The 20315-nt window shown below is 44.6% G+C and overlaps 1 protein-coding gene across 4 annotated transcripts in view; it reads left to right on the forward strand.

Annotated features, from left to right (window-relative positions):
• Positions 1-20315, forward strand: part of LOC144720321 (protein PALS2-like) — a 155454-nt gene that overhangs the window by 39975 nt on the left and 95164 nt on the right. For all 4 annotated transcript variants that reach the window (XM_078596987.1, XM_078597016.1, XM_078596996.1 and 1 more), the window contains exon 2: positions 8012-8153. In XM_078596987.1, coding sequence (XP_078453113.1) covers positions 8120-8153 — 34 coding nt within the window. In that variant the 5' untranslated portion in view covers positions 8012-8119. The remainder of the gene's footprint in view (positions 1-8011; positions 8154-20315) is intronic.

Raw genomic sequence — 20315 nt, forward strand, 5'->3', positions numbered from 1 at the left:
GTTTGTTGTCCCGCCACCACACCACCGATGAGCACATTTGGCTACGTACATACATAAACATGCATTGATAGGATGTTCCTTAAACAGCCAATGATGAATTTAATATGTGTAGTGCTGAACTTTACGTGGACAACTTCTTCCTTTTCTGTCGTCACTTTATTTTGTCCAACACAGCACATTTCGCCATCATCCGTTAGCGCGTTGTGCGCTTTCTCGCCACGCTCCGCTGGCCTCGCTCGCTCCGTTCCTCCCTCTCTCTCTCCGTCTCTCCCGACTCCCCTCTCTACTTTTCCATCCCACTCCAGCCGTCGCTCTCTCTCGGCTTCTCTGTCTCACTCTGACTGTCGCTCTCTCTCGGCTTCTCCGTCTCACTCCGACTGTCGCTCTCTCTCTGCTTCTCCGTCTCACACCGACTGTCGCTCTCTCTAGGCTTCTCCGTCTCACTGACTGTCGCTCTCTCTCGGCTTCTCCGTCTCACTCTGACTATCTCTCTCGTTCGGCTTCTCCTTCTCTACTGCTACCCTATACTTCCACTCCACTGCTACTCTACACTTCTTCTTCTACTCCACTGCTACTCTACACTTCTTTTACTCCACTGCTACTTTACACTTCTTCTTCTACTCCACTGTTACCCTACATCTTCTTGGTTCTTTCGGTAAAGTCACGTAGAAGGGAAGTAATAAAATAATAAAAATAAAACATAATAAAATAATTCTCACGACGTTTCGGCCACAACGCAAGCAGCTGTCTTCAGGTGGAGAACAGGTCTGTCAAGTAGACAGAGTCTGAATGGCACGCTCTAGGATTGGAGCGACTATTTATGCTGGGATGGAGGGGCGAAGAGCGTCTTGACAAAATAATTTGCATATCAAGAGGAATTTAGCATATTTATGGGAAATGCAGATATGCGATTAGTACTACTTGTGAAATGCGTAGGAGGTTTGGCGAGGGGTTTAAAGTCATTATGCCCATGCATTATGGAGGATTAGCATTATTTTGTCAAGACGCTCTTCGCCCCTCCATCCCAGCATAAATAGTCGCTCCAAGCCTGGAGCGTGCCATTCAGACTCTGTCTACTTGACAGACCTGTTCTCCACCTGAAGACGACTGCTTGCGTTGTGGCCCGAAACGTCGTGACAATTATTTTATTATGTTTTATTTTTATTATTTTATTACTTCCCTTCTACATGACTTTACCGAAAGAACCAAGAAGATGAATCCCTGCAGTCACGAAAGCTTTAAATCGAAATATGCTACCCTACACTTCTTCTTCTTCTGCTCCGACCGACTCCGTCCAGCTCCCAGCACAACTCCACGTCTCACTCTCACTCTCCCGTATTTATGCCCGTCCCTATTAATTTCCAATTAATTACTGGCGTCCCCCCTAACGCCCCACGCCCCCGGCCCCCGGCGCCACCTGTCCCCATTCCCAGACAACAACAACCAGCCAATCACTGCCCTGCATTCCTAATTGCCTAACGGGCTGTCTCTGTCTCCTCCGTTGTCCCCCAGCAACACCAGCCTGTCCCGGTACGACCCCACTGTTTCCAGCCCACACGTTTTTACAATTACCCCCCTTGGCGCGCGTTAAACCACTACATATGTTCAAACACGTCTGCTCGATACAGGCGTCTTGAGCTTGATGTTACTCTTCCGAGTTGCTGCAGGGGGCAGCGGTGGGGCAGTGGTTCGTACATTGTGCTACGAGGCACAGCCCACCTGCGTCTGGTTCCCACCCACAGCCAACATCTGTAACGAGTGACATCTGATCCAGTCCTGAGTGCCCCCTTCACCAACCCACACTGACCAACATGGTTAAGTACGGTCAAACAACTCCCATGACTGACATGGCGTGGGGAGGCCTTCAAGCAATATTCGATTAGCAAATAACTACAAATATTTATTTATTAGTGGCTGCATAGCAGTGCGAAGATGCATTCGTAAGGCACGCCATTGATACAAACGTTGATTTAAATGATTATGGTCATGCAATAATCCAAGTTTGCTCATGGTTTGTTGTCGTCCAGCTGAATTCAGTAATGCGGATCACAGGTGGTACCTTAAAATTGGCCCCTCTATCCTGGCTGCCCCTGTTTTCACATATTGCCCCCAAACGTTTGCTGTAAGAATATATCCGCTGCAGTACCTTCCGATACAAGAGTAGAAACGCACCAACCTCCACAATTCACCAGCAGTCTACCTGCCTGAAATCAAGAAAGTGTCTTTGGACCTTCGCTGCCACTCTCTGTTGAACCTCAGAAAGCATTGAGCAACAGTTGAAAAGTACCTGGGGAATCTGTTGTACTACCTAATGCCTACTGGACTGAAGACCCTCTCCACCACCAGGGTCCTCCACACAAACAATGCTCTGTTGTAAACCACATCCACACAGGTCATGGAGGATGCGGGCATCTACTGCATTCTTGGAAGATGAAAGAATGTCCCAGGTGTGACTGCAGAGCGGCCAAATAGACGACCATTGGTCAATCCAGGCCCTCTGTATTCCATCTCGGGAGGACTATGGGGAATACATTCCCTATCATCAAGACATCCACTGGATTTCAAACTGAGACACCGATTTATGATTGCGACACAAATTTCATCAGTATGAAAGAAGATGAAGAGTAAAAAAGTTAAAAGTAATTCAGTAATAGTTTTTTCAGAAGATGCAAGCTGTATAAAGTAAAATCTTTGCTTTTTTTTACATTGTGTGTTGATGTATGCACCATTGCACACTGGTATTTGTGTGAGCAAGACGCGAATCAATTTTACTTTCAATCAATGTGTCTGTGTTGTGCTGACTTCTCAGAGTCATTGTGAGCGAAACGTTTCACTCACACACACTCACACGCATGTGTCCGTACTGGTGCTGTGCTCAGTAGGCTTAAAACCAGTCTGAATCAGGCCCGACGAAGAACAGCGGAATGCATAAATTTCCGTTGGCTTTTTTAAGCACAGTGAAACAAACGGTCTTCCGTCCGTATCTGTTTATTGCACTCACTTTGAGGCTTGTTTCTACCTGGTGTGCGTCCATTGCAGATGTAGGCCGCTGGTATGCCGCAAAGGTAGCACACGGAGTCATGTGGCTAACTTGTAAGTGATGGGCCCTCAGTGGGGCACTTTCATTACAATCCACTTGTGTGAAATATTTTAACAGTGCAAATAATACATGTGTGCCTGTGTTTTTTGCTCTGCATGTGTAGAGGGCCAGTGTTAAACATAAGCAGTGGTTATGGAAGATTCTGCTCAGAAAGTGCAACAGTCTGTTAAAATGAGGGAAAATTTTGAGGTGTAACGATGCATCATTCATCATTTCTTAAGCTCATTGTACATGCGTCAAAATTGCAAATAAGAATCGATATTTTTCAATGGGCATTGGATTCTATGCTATGCGTTTATGTGATTCCTGCAACTATTCGTGAATCTGATTGTAATCCTGTCTCGAAAATTTATCAAATTTATGGGCAGTGGGAGAGGGTGAATCATGACATCTCTAAAGACAACCCAACTTCAGTAGTTTCCCAACCAACTGATCATGGCACAATGCTGATCTCACTGCCCCCATTCCTGAACGAGTGAATATTTGAAGATTGTGTTATAATTCAACATTTTTGCTTCTGCAGAATGATGTAGTCCATGCAGTACTCTTCTCGTAACTTGAATGTAATCCATTACTAAAATAATGCCCTTTTTCGGTTGATTGAGATTTCCATATTCGTTATATGTAGACATCTATTACATTCTTAAGGTGTAAGAGTTTTGATTTCCACATTTAAAGTTTCTACTTTAAACTGCACATCTTGTCCTTTGTCCACTTTTTCTCATGGTGCATTCCTTGTATTTGGCATGGTTTAGGAATTTGATAGATAACTTTTTAATCAAAGTTTTCCATTTGTTTTAAGCAATGCCACCCATTTAATCAATACTGTGTCATAACTCTGCTAAGCAGATGAATCATCAGTTTTAAAAGTTGCTAGCTCAACCTCATTCTGTCATCTTGCCATAAAGCAGTTTCTCCACTTGAAGAACCATTAGGGCTTGTGCTTGCCTTTTTAGCCTGCTAATGCACACATTCCCCACACTGCTGCCTTGCTATTTGGCAAGGGATGACAGTTCATGCCCTCTCTGATGTTCCGTTGCTTTATGCACACTAGTGCTGCTACTTCACCTGCTGTGAGTTCGTCTGTTGAATGAATGCATCTGGAACAGAGAGAAATAATTTGAATGAAATATAAGCTAAATATGACTGATGTCATAAAAGACGGTTATAATTGGAAGGTTAGTGTAGCAACAATGTACCAACACTACAAATAAATAAAGGGATGAAAGTAATTGTGATGGTCAGTAGTCGTGCAGCATTCAGTAATGAATGATACAAATGTAATTAGGGATGAAGTGTTACACGAGAGAGGCATGGAGATTTAATAAAAACTATCCAGCTTGAAACGTCTGTATCAAATGACAGCTTTTTTCTGAAAATTTCATATTCAACAGTAAATATATACGGCATTTTTTGTTTTTATATTAAAAAAAAACATTTTTTAATTCATTAAACCATGACACACACTTTATTTTAACCAGAAATGTTGAAATAGAATGATATTTGGTCGTGCAGATGCCATCGAGATGTTGATCAGGTTTTTTTTCTGTCCTTGGTAATCTACAGAGCTTTTATCGGAAGAATAATGCGGATGACCAAAATGAATGTCTCCTTTTCAGCCGTTTCACCAAGTAAGGAGATACGTAATGTCATTGAGCAGCAGCCCAATAGCTATTGGGCTGTTTCCAGCAGGGAGATTGTGGCAATTTATCCATATCGGTCTGACATCTGGGGTCAAGGTAGACTTGGCAAAAGGATAAGGCTCATCATACAGAGGTAGCATTTCAGCTGTGCACATTTTATCAGCTCGACGCAGGTGACAGATTTGGGTCTGGATTCCGTGTCATCCCAGTTTAGGTAATGACAGCTTTTTTGTGCTCAAAGGTCTTAAACTAAGAACAAAAACTTGGAGGGACAATACGGAGCTCAATGTCATCCTTGCATTTATTTTCATATTACAAATTGCATATCATTGCTTAAAATTGCAGTTAGTGACTTGAAATGTGACATTTTGTGCAATGTGTTGGCTTGGTTATCAGGTGACAGCTAATCTTATCCATTTATTTCAAAAGATGAATAAAACTTGCTGACTAGATATATTACAGTTTTCATCAAAGAATACTACATTACATCTCTTTACAATCAAAAATATGCCACGCAGTGTTATTACTTACTGCTTTGGTGACAAATTCAATTGCAGAAATGTTTGGGATTTTTCGTTTTTAATTTACAGCCCTTTTGTAAATGTGCTATTGTATTAAGTACTCCACATGCTATGTTGGTCAATAGGTTGTTTGACCATACCATACTTCACCACGCTGGTGTTGGCTTTTACTTAATTGTAAAATAGGTAATCAGCCTCATATAGTTTGCGTTTAGAAACAATGAGGTATAGTTAAGAGTGTATATATATGTATGTTATCCTCAAGCTCCGTATTCTAAAGTTTCATCATCAGCCATGATCAACCCACAGCCAGATAAAGGCCTCCCCAAGCCGTTGCCATCTCTCATGATCATGCGACGTAATATTTTATCTCGCAGCTACACGGACGCTAATTCCATTGCTCCATCTCCTCGGTTGACGTAATCCGACCTGTTCCACCCCTGCACTGCCACTCCATCATTATAGTTGATTATATTATCGACCATCATCCGATCTGGTCATGCCGTGTCCTGCCCAAGCACACTTACTGCTCTCAACAACTATAATGCTGTTATTCATGTGGATACATTGTCCAAGAACACTTACTGCTCTTATCAGCTCTAATGTTTTCATACATTTGTGTATGTTCTCTAATGCTTGTGTTCCTTTGTCTATCTCCCAATGTAATTCAAAGCACGTCTCTTAATTTTTTGCACACTCGTCAGTTTTTTTTGTTACGTTTTCTTCCACAACCATCTTTCCGATTCATATGTCATAGCATGCTGTGCTGTATGTAGTTATGCACGTATATGTTTGTTTTTAAACACTATTTTATTTAGTCACATCGGTATGCTACTATTCGGTATCAAGTTGAGTTTTTTTTAAAGCATTCCAACCGGATCTCGTCCACCTTGATGTAATTTCAAAAGTGTACCTGCTATATAAGGCCATGTGTGTGTATAATTGTATATTAACAAAGCTCAAGTGCATGTATACCATTTTTCAGCCAGCATTTCTCAGCTGTATGGGCATTATAATTCAAGATGCAAGATGATTAAACTTTGTTATTTCCAGAAAGGCTACTCTTACATTTGTATGATGGTGACAAGGTCGAGCAGTAGCGTTGTTTCCCGCCTGTTGCAGTGGCTCACATTTCGAGCCCAGTGGCCACCCTGGTCAATTAACCTTGAGTGTACGCCGTCTGATTCACGGTGAACGTTAAAGGTCCCGTGAGGCTATTAAAAATTAAATAGGTCGTGGCTTCACGGTTCAAATTGAATGATTACTTAGTTGGGGGAGGATATTTTTTTAACGTCATCACCCCCTACTGACAGACTCGCGTCCATTTGCAGGCTGATGCTGCATACTCTTTGTGCTGCAAAGGGACAGCAATGGCGTTCTGCTAGACTGCAGAAATCCATTGCAATGGTTGAGTTGAAATGTAAATTAAGGTGATTTGAGTTATTGAGGAATTCATTTACTTTTGTATTTTGAATGTAATACATTTGCTTTTTGGCTCAAATATGTTACCCATGTCCATTAAGAAGACTAGGTCTTGCCCTTTTTGGCACTAAAACAGTTGTAAGATGTGCAAACGCCATACTCTACTTGTAGCAAAACATGCATATTCTTTTTGTCATCATTTTTAATACTGGAAAAAGGTCCCATAGATATGTCTGTTAAGTTCAAGTTGCATGTCACAAACAAGAGAACAGCCAGCAATGCATAAACTATTAAGAATGTTGTGCTTCTTGCTGAACTTATAATACAGTCGCTAATTCAGCTCATATTTTATTAACACAAATACTGTTAATATGTAATGCTTTACAGCCCCATTTTTTTCCAAACGGTGGGTGTGTTATTATGCAAAGGTGATCTGTAGAACATTTTAACGATCCCGTTACACTCACACACATCCTCTTACCTAAATGCCAAGTACATACAACCACTACTCCTCTCCTCCAATGAAGTTTGGTTCTTCAGTTATTCGAAGCGGATGTATCGTATGTATGCTAAAGGATTGAACGTGCACTTGCGTTGACATTCCTTATACAGGTGTGGTGTGCTCTTGTGCGGGCGTGTGCACACCAAATTATGTGCGTATGCCACTGAAGACTTAATGGAAGACACTGCTGTAGTGAGGATCCTGTCTAGAGCATTTTCATTGTTAGGTATTTCTTAAAATGTATTGCAATGGAACAAATAGTAAATTTAACAAAGTTATGTCAATATAATAAATATTTAGAATTTAAAATACACACAGTAGTAAATTTGTAACTTATTGATAGGAAAATAAATGTGCTAAATGATTGTAAAAATCAAAGCTTAATTTGCCCTTTAATTAGAGATCAATGGTTATACAAGACATTTTTAAAGGAATGTGAGCAGGACTTTTTACTCTGTCAAGGGAATACACGTCCACACAGGGTATCTGTGCACGTACGTACATGCTTTTGTAAACCTAAAATTAGAGGCTGCAGGCTCACTATGGAAATACGCCATTGCCGTGTCAACTGAGCTGTCTACATTATTTGCGCCATTTACATTTTATATATAAAACATATTTGTTTCCTCCTCCTTACACACCGTGACTTTTAAAGCCGGCGCTATTAAAAGCACACGCGTTAACTGTAGGTCACGTTTTTTGGTAAGCTGCTTTAAAAGCTGTTGCTTGTAAAAAAACAAATCATCTAATCAATACAGAAAGAACGCCGCATCAATATAACACTTAATTTGACTTAACACGAAACCTTGTCTTGTCATTTCAGAATCCATTTGTTGCACTGCGGTTATTTTGGCTGGGAAAGAAGTTTTCTCTTGTGCTCCAATAAGTTCAAGGAAGATCAACATCATAACCACTTGTCTGCTGTGGCAGTATGTCTACAACATCTGCAGCCAACTCCAATACAGGTACCCACGGGGGCACACTTTTAAGGGGCACACTTGTCTTTCAAAATATAAGATTCCCCATTAAGCCTCCTAGGTTAGTGGGGTTAATGATGCTTGTGAGCGTTGAGGATAGAATGGCATACTTAGAAATGGTATAGCCACCACGATGCATACACGTTGTTGCCTTTGTCCCCAGTGCTGATGTTGACATACTTTACTGTACCAGCGACACAAGACCCAGTCTCTGGGAATGGAGATGAGCAATGCACCGTGCCTTTTTGAGCATTAAGTCCCTTTGACTTTCAAGTTATAGGAATATAGCTAATGCATTGGTTGTCGAAATTGTATTTTTCTGTATTGAACTATACTTTCTACCAGTTTCATTTGCAAAGCGAATTTGCTGTCTTTCATCGTTTGAGTGCTTACAAATATAGTACGTGGGGGTTAAGTTCCATGTACCCCCGCGTAAGTGGGAATTCGCTTAAGTTGGGGTTCGCTTATATGAGTTTAATATATAAAATGTAAGAGTGTATATAAAATGAATATAAATGTATGTACATTTTAAATAAAGTACAGTATTGTATAGTACATCATTCACTAATGATAAATACGGAAGGTGCTACCTGGGTGGACTCGTTTCTTGCACTGGCGATACAGTTACACGCCGTCAAATACATGCAGTCCCCCAGGTTATGGAAGGGTTAGGTTCCCAAGAATAATCCATAACAAGAATGTCAGAAACTGAACAATTTTTCTCCAAAATCGAGATTAAATCCCATGGCTGGAAAAAGTTGTGCCTCTCCTATCCGACTAGTTCGTTTTGTCTCAGAACTGTCTTGCTACCTGTATCATATCGCTGTACATATGCTCTGCACTCCAAATGATTCTTTCATTTCATGGAATATCTACTCCAATACTTACCAATAATTAAACTAATGGAACATATACTGTATCCATTTGTTTATGAATACCACTAAAGATTTTATATGAATTGTTAACAATAAGCAGTCACTTCCGAATGTTCATTTACCATGCATTTGGCTAGACCTAGACTTCTCTGATCGCTGTTGGCTGAGACCATAAGCAATCGTAGTGTAATTGTGTTGAAGTACATATAGCAAATAACTCATGAAATAAACGTTAAATTAAGAAAACTAGCAATAGAAACGTGGGGAAAAATCCATTTCTAAACATAGAAAATAAACAATGACGTAATGCTACAAAAGGAAGAGGATTTTAATGTAACGCTGCAAATTTTTTTATTTACCTTAACCCTCGTTAAGCTTGGGCTTGGTGAAGGCGGCATTTTGGTGGTATTCATCCGCAAGCTCACCAAGCTGCACTATTTGCGCTTACATAACTAACGCAAACATTTACACGTGTTGAATCTTTTTTTACATGATTTTATGGGAGCATATCCGTAAAGTGGGATTTCTGTAAGTCTGGACTTCCGTAACCCAGACACTACCTGTACACGTTCACGTGATGGCGGGGGGTGATTTTACCTGCTTCCCACCCCATCCGTGTAGCGAAAGTACGAGCCAGGGGTCGGTCATGCATGAGCGGGTCCGCGTACTCTCAACTTGTGTACTCCGAGACCTTACTGTACTGAAATGGGAAACAGATACAGACTAAATCCTGTAGGGGATTTTTCAAGTCTGTCAGTAGCCAGTGGGAAAATGCATATTTCCTTCTGTCCGTGATTCCATTTATGTTTCTGTAAACCTGGGCACAGCTGTATCCCATATGATGCCGCTTTAGATTGTGGGTTTATTGTAAATTCATCAGTGACTGTTCGGAGGCAGTGATGCTCGGCATATGTTGCACTTGCAGGTTAATCTGTGCCGTGAACCTAGGATCTTGGAGGTGCTGGTGCAGTACTTTGACAGGGAAAGCGTATTCTCTTGAGCTACACGTTGATCTCATCCTGGAAGGATTTTTTTTTCAGTTACAGTATATGAGAACTTGTTTTTTTCTGCCGTAACATTACTGTGATGCAAATGTGTAAATTTTAAATGAAAAATAAGCTCGAACTCTGACACAACGTCGTTACAGCAACAGAGAGCCCCCAGCGAGACAATTATTTTGCCCGCATGAAACCAAGTCTGAATGGCTACGTGCAGTTTGGAACCGTGCGTGCATCGTGTCAGTCAATAACAGAGGGGCCCCGCATGATATGGGCAGGGCGGTACAGTGGTAACACTTGTGACTAGCAGTAACAACCGGCCTGGGTTCGACTCCCGACTCGGGCACCTTCTACATTGCAACATCGTCAACCTCCTGCAAAAAAACACGGCAGGACCTTCCTGAAAAAGAGTCTTGAGACTCGGTGAGGATAAACAAGTGTACAGTAATAATAATAAGAATACAATACATTTAATTTTCAGTACCTTGTGGATATTTTCTGTGGAGACTAACCTGTTCTTACCTGCTGGTTTACAGCGAATTTTAATAAGCAGGCAATCAATCTCGCTTAGGATCGGCCTCGCCATTGAAATGGGTGAGCCGAGGTCCCCTGTGTGCAGTGAAAATGTATTTTGCATGTTGTGCCACTTAATGTGTCACTTAGCGTCGCTTCTGGCAGGGTTTTGCCATCTTCAATGTGCCACTTTTGGTTTTCCACACTTGTACTGCGCAAGGTCTCCCGCCTTTGCAAATTCTGTTTTGCAATCTAAAAATGGTAATGTGAAAAATAAGAATGCACATTGTGTTTTGTAGATTTTTATTTTATTTTTACTAGGCTGCATGTAAGCTTGCTTATCTGTTTTAATTTTGGGTACACAAACACCAATATAAATCACTAAAATGTAACCATTGGTGCAATGCTCTGTGCATTATACTGATTCCTAATTTGAGTTATTTATTGTACTCAATGATAATAATATTTAGTTTTATATCTAGTCTCGTTCATGCATATTGCTTCTCACATTCGCGGTGCCATGGTGGTGAGATGTTAACTACCTCGCCTGGTATACAGAGGCCATGGGTTTGATCCCGACTCTGATGCCTGTATATTTTGGAGTTTGCATGTTTCTCTCCCCGTGATTGCGTGGATTTTTCTCTGGGGCCTCCGGTTTTTCCCTCCACATTTATAATCAACATGCGTTAATCATGTAGTGACATCGTGGGATGTCAGTGTGCAGTGCCGGCCCTAGAGAGGCACGGCGTGTGGTGTAACGACATCGCGGATACCACAATGGTGTGGGTGCAGTACCAGCCCTAGATGGGCCCGTGAGCACTGATTGTGTGAGTGCCAGCCGAAGGATGAGGTTACTCGAGGCCATGGCACTCTGGTTGACCCGGGAGGGCACGTGACCAGTTAAGTATACAAAGCAGCCCCAAGTGGGGGCTAGGGGTGGTCACGTGTTTGGGACCCAGATCCTTTCCGAGGATTCTGGAAGGTGGTCGTGGCCAAGGGCGGAGCCAGCCACGCCACAGAGAATATAAGCCGGGTCCCGAGAGGGACCAGGGTGGTTGTTCATCCTGGAAGGCGGAGGCTGGCGGGAGGATGGCATGGTGCGACGGGATGAACAACAACGATGGCGGAAGACCGCTCCTCGTTCTGGGGGTGGGCTCGTCGTGTGCTTCAACTGCGGCCTGCCGGGTCACGTCTCGGCGGGCTGCCGTGTGCCGCGACGACGCCTCCCCGGTCCACCGCCATCATCCACCCGACCGTCCTCCACTCCACTATATCCGAAGGCGAGTCGTGACACATCTCACACTCGGCCCCTGAATCCACCTCACTCATCGCGTTCGGATGGATTTCGTTCCCGTCGTGTGTTGGGGCGTAAGGGTTCGGATTTTTCTCTGGCTGACTGGCCGCTCCGACTGGGTCAGTGGTCGGAGTTGGCCCATAGGGTGGTTGCCACGGCCGCAGGTTCATCCGCTGTTTACGGAATGATAGAGGGGGTTGAAATCAGAATGCTCGTCGATACTAGTGTGTCCACGACTATCATTTCCGAGTTGATTTTTAACATCCTGCCCCCTAAAGGTCATACCCTATGTCCCGTCGGGGTTCTGTGCTTTGCCACAAACAGCGGCTCATTGGGCATCATTGGGAAAATAACAGCAGAGGTGTGTATTGGAGATATCAAATTGACGGGACCAGTTCTCGTATCAACGTCCTTTGCTGTTCCTTGCTTGCTCGGGACTGACTTTCTGGGGAAGATGCCCCTAAAAATTTAGATTGATCAAGGTTGCCTCGAGTTACCATCAGGCCTCGCATGGCCTTTTTACCTCCTCCCACTCGTTTGTGCACGGCCAACGCTAATGTACAAGCGCTTGTGAGTAGGACCGTAAAGATTCCCCCCGGCGCGCTAATGTTAGTTCCTTTACGATTGAGGAAACCGCTAGACCAGGAGGCGACTGCGGGAGGGAATCCTCCTGGGACCCTCAAACAAAGCCATTCGTGGGTTGACGTTGGTAGGGGCCCAAACTTTGGTATCTAATGACCAGGAACCGTTCATTCAAGTTTTGAATGCAGAGTTGGACACGTCTTTCATTCAGTAGGGTACCGTGCTAGCCCACGCGACGCCCACGCTTCGCGAGGGAAACATCGTTGGCGGTGTGGGCGTCGCGTCAAATATAAAGCCGCAACAGGCTTCCGATGAAAAGTGGATTGATACGCTTTGTTCTGAAAATTCGGAATTGTCCGAGTTCCAGAGGAGGGAGTTGAGGGTGCTTTTGTGTGAATTCTCCGATGTGTTTAGCAAGGGCAAATTTTACATTGGCCGCACTGCGCTTTTGAGTCACCACATCGATATTGGCGACGCCGTTCACATCCGGCAGAACCCCTATCGGTTGAGTCCTATGGAAAAAGAACACATACTGCTGGCGGTTGGTGAAATGTTGGCCGCCGATATTATCTCGCCATCCACCAGCCCGTGGGGAGCCCCGATTGCTCTTGTTAAAAGGCAGGATGGTAGTTTATGCTTCAGTGTCGACTTCCGCAAGCTTAATAAGATCTCTGTGGCCGACGCGTACCCCCTTCCTCGAATGGACGATTCCCTGGATGCTCTAGCAGGAGCACAGTATTTTTCGACTCTTGACCTCCTATGTGGATTTTGGCAGTTGCCCCTAGATGAATCCTCTAAGCCCAAGACAGCTTTTCGTACACCTCAAGGCTTATTTAAATTTAATCGGCTTCCGATGGGTATTCATTCCTCTCCGGCTCTGTTTCAGCAATTGATGGAACTGGTTCTAGCTGGCCTCCAGTGGGACTCGTGCCTGATATATCTGGACGATGTTATCAATTTTAGCCGTACGTTTAAAGAACATCCGGAATGATTATGTGCTGTATTTCTTAAAATGTGTGCGGCGAACCTCACATTTAAACCGCAGAAGTACAGTATCTTAGCCACATAGTTAGTAAATCAGGGATAGCGACAGACCTGGACAAAACCGCATGTGTGCGTTCTTGGCTGACCCCCACGTCGGTGGGGGAGGTGTGGAGTTTAATTGGTTTTGCGTCCTATTACCGCCGTTTTGTCGCCGGGTTTGCCACTATTGCCAAACCTCTCCACGCATTGATGGCAAAGAGTCAGAAGTTCCAATTGGGGGAGGAGGCCACATTTGTTGCACTCCGGGATGTCTTGGTGAACGCCCCTCCCGACTTTTCCTTGCCGTTCGTCCTTAATACAGACGCTAGCAACACCGGAATTAGCGCTGTTCTGTCTCAAGTCGTTAATGGCGTGGAGAGTGTTGTAGCATGTGGCAGCAGGGTGCTGTCTCCGGCCGAACAACGGTACTGTCTTACATGCCGGAAACTTTTAACTATTTTTTTTTGTGTGCAACAGTATCGCCCCTATCTTTATGGCCGACCCTTTGAAGTGCACTCTGACCATGCAGCACTATAGTACGCGCTGCGTATTGAACAGCCGTCTGGCCAACTTTCACGTTGGTTGGAAGTCCTGCAGGACTATTTCTTTACTGTTTCCTACCGCAAAGGTACCCAACACACGAACGCGGATGCCCTGTCGCGATTACCAACGAGCGACGGGTGCGTGTGTTTCTCGGGCTCGGCGCTGTAAGGCGCCTGCCGAGGACTCGCCCCCTCCCCTTGCGGCGTCGGCCGAGGTTGACACCTGATGAAGCCGACGGTCCTGTGGCACATGACGCCATCATTGGCTTGGACCATGCGGAGTGGGGACGCCTCCAGGTTGAGGACGCTTGCCTGTTTAAGTTAAGATGCCATGTCAAGGGGGCGGACGGGGGTGGGGATTGACAGGGTACATGTAGCCTTTGTCATCCTCAGAGGCGGATTGCTCATGCATTGGAATGGAGGGTTGCGCCGTTACAACATTATCGTGCCCACTGCCCTGCGGGGTAAAATTATCTGGGCGGTGCACGAGCAACTGTTGCACCTGGGTGTGCATAAGGTGCTAGCCACACTTAAGCTCGACTTCTTCTGGCCCAGCATGGCGGAAGATGTCGCTAATGTATTAAAGGGGTGTGTGCAATGCGCGCGGTGGAAACCCCCATCTAAACTCTGTTGTCTACCGTTGCAATCCATCCGAGTTTCCCGCATAAATGAGCTGGTCGCTCTTGATATCCTTGGTCCATTTCCAACCACCCTTCGCGGCAATAAGTATTTACTGGTGGGCGTAGAATATTTTTCTCGGTGGCCGATGGCCTGGCCACTCCCCAACCAGTCGGCTGCAGCCATCACCGAGGCATTCCTCGATGGCTATGTGTTGGATAAGGGGGCCCCTGAGCGCATTCTGACCGATCAGGGTAAACATTTTTCTTTTAAATTGCTGCAGGAGGTGTGCAATTTGTTGGGAACAAAGAAAGTGCGTACGTCGCCATACCATCCCCAGATGAATGGAATGGTGGAGCGGTTGCACAGGACTCTGACTTCCATGTTGAGCCATCAGGTCACCGAGTCCCAGCTTTACTGGGACTTGCATGTTCCCGGGGTCCTGGCTGCCTATAGGATGGTCCCTCTCGCGTCCACCGGCTACTCGCCATTTTTTTGTTTATGTACAGAAGAGAACACGACCCCCCGATTGATGTCCAATTATGAGCCGGAAGCGCGTGAGGCTTCCAGCCAAATGAGCGGCTAAGGGGTCTCCATCTTTCTGTACATGAGTGGGCTCCGGGTGATAGAGCCTGGCTGCACTGTTCCCAGGTGCCGTGGGTACGTCACCCAAATTGTTTAAACCCTGGAGGGGGCCGGTTGATGTGATTCGGGTCGTTCAGCCCCAGTGTGTTCATATTCGCTGGGGTCGACAGAGTTGGTTTGTGCATCCATCTCACCTTAAACCTTTCATCGCGCCGTGTGAATTCATGCCATCTCCACTATGCAGGGGCCGAGTGTCGGATGTGTCGGGCGAGCTGAGGTGTGTACCCGCTGAGGTTGGTCCTCAGGGGAGTCATGTGCTCCCATCCTCGGGTTCCGCGCGTTTAACGTCCCACAAGCCACCACCTGCGCCATCTCCGCAAGCCTCGGGAGCGGAGGGCCCGTTTGCCCGACCGACTGCTCTTCGTGAGCAGCCGGGTTCGACGGGACATGTTCAAAGTCCCCCCGGGACCCCCCAGGAAGAGTACACCCACCTCTCCTGGGTGCCCGGCCACAAGTCCTTGATCAAAGACTCTTCGGTTTTCGTGACCCCCGTAAACACACACACTCCCACACCGTCAGTTGGTTGTCGCACTTGGCATGTCGTATTGGTCATTGGCTGAACCTGGCCTTTATTGTGCTTGCGGGTGTTGTTACACGGTGAGGGTGGGAGATGCTGGTGCTGGACGGGGTCCCGAGGTTTCGCGTGCTACTGCGTGTTTTTTTTTCTCTCTACTTCTGTCCCCTTCCCCCATTCATCCTTGTGTATATTGTATATATGGGATGGGGTATTTATTTGATAATAGGTTTTTCCCCTTTTTTCTGGCAACAAAACAGGTGTTCAGACGTTAAAACACCAAACTGAAACCTTTTACAAGGAATCATGTCTGCATTAACGACAATACTTGTGGTTAGAATAAAAAAAAATACTCTGATAATATATGCTACCTGGCTTTACCGAAAGAACCAAAGAAAAATGCATATATTATCAGAGTGTGTTTTTTGTTTGCATTCTGACCACAAGCATTGAGGTTAATGCAGACATAATTCCTTGTATAAGGTTTCAGTTTGGTGTTCTAACATCTTAACACCTGTTTTGTTGCCAGAAAAAATGGGGAAAACCTATGATCATATTTTGGTACTGGCAAAGGAGATCCCATGTGGTATTTATTTGTTGAGGCATACTAAGGGGTTTTATTTGTTTTGTTGAGGGGGAGTTGACAGCCGGGACGGCTGAGTTCTACGAAGGGGGGGGGGGGTAATGTAGTGACATCGTGGGATGTCAATATGCAGTGCCGGCACTAGAGAGGCACAGCATGTGGTGTCACGACATCGCGGATACCACAATGGTATGGGTGCAGTACCGGCCCTAGAGGGGCCCGGTGAGCGCTGATTGATAGCGCTAGATGGCACCAGGCTTTGCGTGCAGTGCCAACCCTACAGGACAGGGTGTGCGGGTCCTGGCCGAAGGATGAGGTTACTTGAGGCCATGGCACTTTGGTTGACTCGGGAGGACATGTGACCAGTTAAATCTACAAAGGGGCCCCAAGTGGGGACTAGGAGTGGTCACGTGGTTGTGACTCAGATACTTCCCGAGGATTCTGGAAGGTGGTTGTGGCCAATGGCGGAGCCAGCCACGCCACAGAAAATTTCAGCCGGGTCCTGAAAGGGACCAAGGTGGTTGTTCATCCTGGAAGAAACCTTCGTCTACGTTCACCTTTTACCGAGTCTCCAACACGTGCAACCGGACCCGAGCTGTTGGTCCCGGTCCATAGTAGCAGTTACGTTGTAACTAGTGTAGCTTGCCTGGTGGTCACCACCATAGGTTGTTATTCTGTTAAGGGGAAGTTACCCCATGTGTTGGAGTTAAATAAATGTGTTGTCTCCAAGTCTACGCCTGCGACTCAGTTGAATCCATTACAATAGTATTTGGCTGCAATAAATTTCCACATGATAAGCCACGTGGTTGAGCTACCGCTTGTGGCCAGTTCGCTTCTGAAAAAGAGCTATATAGCTCAGTGGGCTTTACCTGATAAAATAAAAAATAGTTTAGTTTTTACAAGCTGCAAAGCAGCCAAGCACCAACAAGTGCACAGGCTCTGCAGTGCTCTATATATTAGGATGTTTTAGCCATTTAATGAGTTTGATACATGTCGGAGGAAACATGTGCACTGAGAGAAACCCCACACATGTGAGGGGGCACCACTCCCCAATACAGAAGGGAGGGATCATAATCGTCTGCAATTTCCTGTATCGTCTTCTCCTGGTGGGCCAGGGTACAACATAATACAGGTTTTTTTGGGGTTATATTGCGTGAATATGAATGTCGTTAAACCCGCCACCACCTGATACAGCCAATTAGAAAGGGTTGTCACGTGAACAAAACATGTCAATTCGTTACTAGTACAGCACAACGGTGCGTTTGGAGAGCAAATCCACAACAGTACGACTTATCGCCAGTAATTACAACCACCATCATCAGACGGCAGCCGGATTTGTGGAGAAATCCTCCTGTTTCATTCATTATATAGAGGGGTAGATGTGATGGCATAATTGGTGAGCCCTTTTTGTGGAAGGTGGGGGGATGAATGATTGCATCTAAATTACAATGGATATCCATCGCCGGTTGGGTCTTTTATATGGTAATCAACGTACATTACACGTGTCCATTGTGAAAACCCATTGTTCTTGTACCTTCTGTCATTTGTGTGCACTAAAATATCAGGACCTGCTTTTGTCTGTTCACAGGTCATCCCCATTGAGGTATGGTTACCTGTACAGGCATGCATTTAAACAATGTATTATTTGATGATTCGCTTCCAATCAGCACTAAGCTTGTAGCTAATGGTGTTAAACAGGGTATAGCACCTTCAAACCCACTGAAAGGGAGTTTAGCCAAAATGTATGAGATCGACCAACCTTCGCCTCCCCAATTCTGTATTGCAGGCATGTGAATCTACCTTGAAATGCACTGGCTGGTCTGAGGTTGTCGTGAATAATGTTACAAAGCACACTGGTCTTGCCATTTATTTTGGTTAAGGTATTTTTAGAGACTGTTTCAAAATTTACATGTACTGCATTATAAGTATACTAGCTTGTTTGCCCGTCCTAGGACGGAAGCTGTAATATTTACGAACATATTTAGCAGAGTATAATTGTATTGTGTGTAAATTTAATGGCAGTGAATCTTGCACAAAAGTACATCATCAAACACTTCACTGCATTTCACTGTAGCACTGTATTAATGGCAGTGAATCTGGCTCAAAACGAAGTCATAAAACACTTCACTTCATGTCACTGTAGCACTGTATATAACCGATCTTCAATTTGTTCAAATTCACTACTCTGATACTTTATTCTCTTCTGCTTTCGGTCGCTGGGGTTGAAATAAATTGGGTTCTCCCTTATCTCCCGTTGTAGTCAATGTTTTCATGGAAAAATTTGCGACAGACCCCATCCAGGAATCCACTCTACGCCTGCCCTTGTGGAAGAGGTACGTAGATGACACATTCGTCATCTGGCCACATGGCCGACCAGCTCTGAACCAATTCCTCAACCACATCAATTCCATATACCCAGCCATCAAATTCACCATGGAGGTGGATAAGGATGTCAAGCTACCATTCTTGGATGTTCTAATCAAAAAAAGACCAGATGGCTCAATGGGCCACTCTGTCTACAGGAAAGCAACCTATACTGATGCCTACCTAAAACCTGACTCCCACCACCATCCATCCCAGAATAATTCCCTAATCAAAATCTACACCATAAAGCTCGATGTATCTCTGACCATCATTACCTAGCCAATGAACTGAAACACGTGTACAGTAGAACCTCTGGTCATGAACGCTTCTGACCACGACCAAATCGGGTTCCGACCAAATATTCACAAAAAAATTTAATCTGGTCACAAACACATACTCGGGTGGCGATCAAACACGGCCACGGCCGATTTCCCCTTCCGCGCCATATTTTTTTGTAAGCGCAAATTTTCTGTTGTTTGTTTACAAATAACAGCGACCCACGTGTGGCCGCTTGCTCAGTCAGTCTCGCTTAGTAATCGGTCTCGGTCAGACGTGCGCTCATTCGCTGTGAACTGTGCAGTATTTAAATCGCTAACATAAGAACTCGTTAATCTCTTCTCGCATCATTCATACGATGATGCGGTGAAGTAAACGTTCATACGATATTACGTGAATGCTTCCAAAAACAATACTGTACCCAAATATTACTGTTAACTTACTTTCAATAGAAACATGAATTGCTCATACGAATATTCTCTCTTTCTCTCAGAATCGACCGACTGATGTAGCAGACGAAACAATAATCTTGTTAAACGATTCTAAACCTTGACGCGCCAATGTTAGTTTTCTCTGTTGTTCAAGGTTTTCTCAGTGTTCTTCAATGTTTTTACATTTAGTTTACTATTACACTGTGAATTCTATGGCATAATTAACAATTTTTGTGCTTAAAAATCTTTAAAAAACAATATTTATATACAGTTTGTAGAAGTCTGGAACGGATTAATCGTATTTACATACAATCCAATGGGGAAATTAGGTTCGAGTCACGACCACATCGGGTTGCGACCAAAGTTATGGAACGAATTATGGTCGTGGCCAGAGGTTCTACTGTACCTCGTTCTCAAGACAAATGGATATTCTGACTACACAATCTGTAAAGCTATCACCCCAACCATTGGGAACGAACCATCTGAGGACCCAATTAAAACCATCACATTGCCATACATAGCAGGGGTCACCGAAAAGATTTCTAAAATCATGAGCAAACACAAGATCCAGGTTCGATTTAACACTGTATAAAATGTGTGATCTGATCCCATCTGTGAAGGATAGGATCCCTGACATGCAATACCCTGGCATCTACAAACTAAGGTGTGTCTGTGGCAGTAGTTATATTGGGGAAACTAAGCGACATGTCTCTGGCCGTGTTCGTGAGCATAAGACAGATTTGAAACACGGGAGGACCAACACTTCAGCCATGGCTGATCATTGTTTTAATGTGGTTGGCTCGCGCAAAATTGATTTCTCTAAGATGAAGGTACTTTGTAAGCCCACTGGCTATCAACAAAGATACGTTCATGAAGCCGTCCATAAATATAG

The sequence above is a fragment of the Lampetra planeri genome, chromosome 1 (assembly GCF_965212315.1).
Source record: "Lampetra planeri chromosome 1, kcLamPlan1.2.h2, whole genome shotgun sequence".
Taxonomy (NCBI): domain Eukaryota; kingdom Metazoa; phylum Chordata; class Hyperoartia; order Petromyzontiformes; family Petromyzontidae; genus Lampetra; species Lampetra planeri.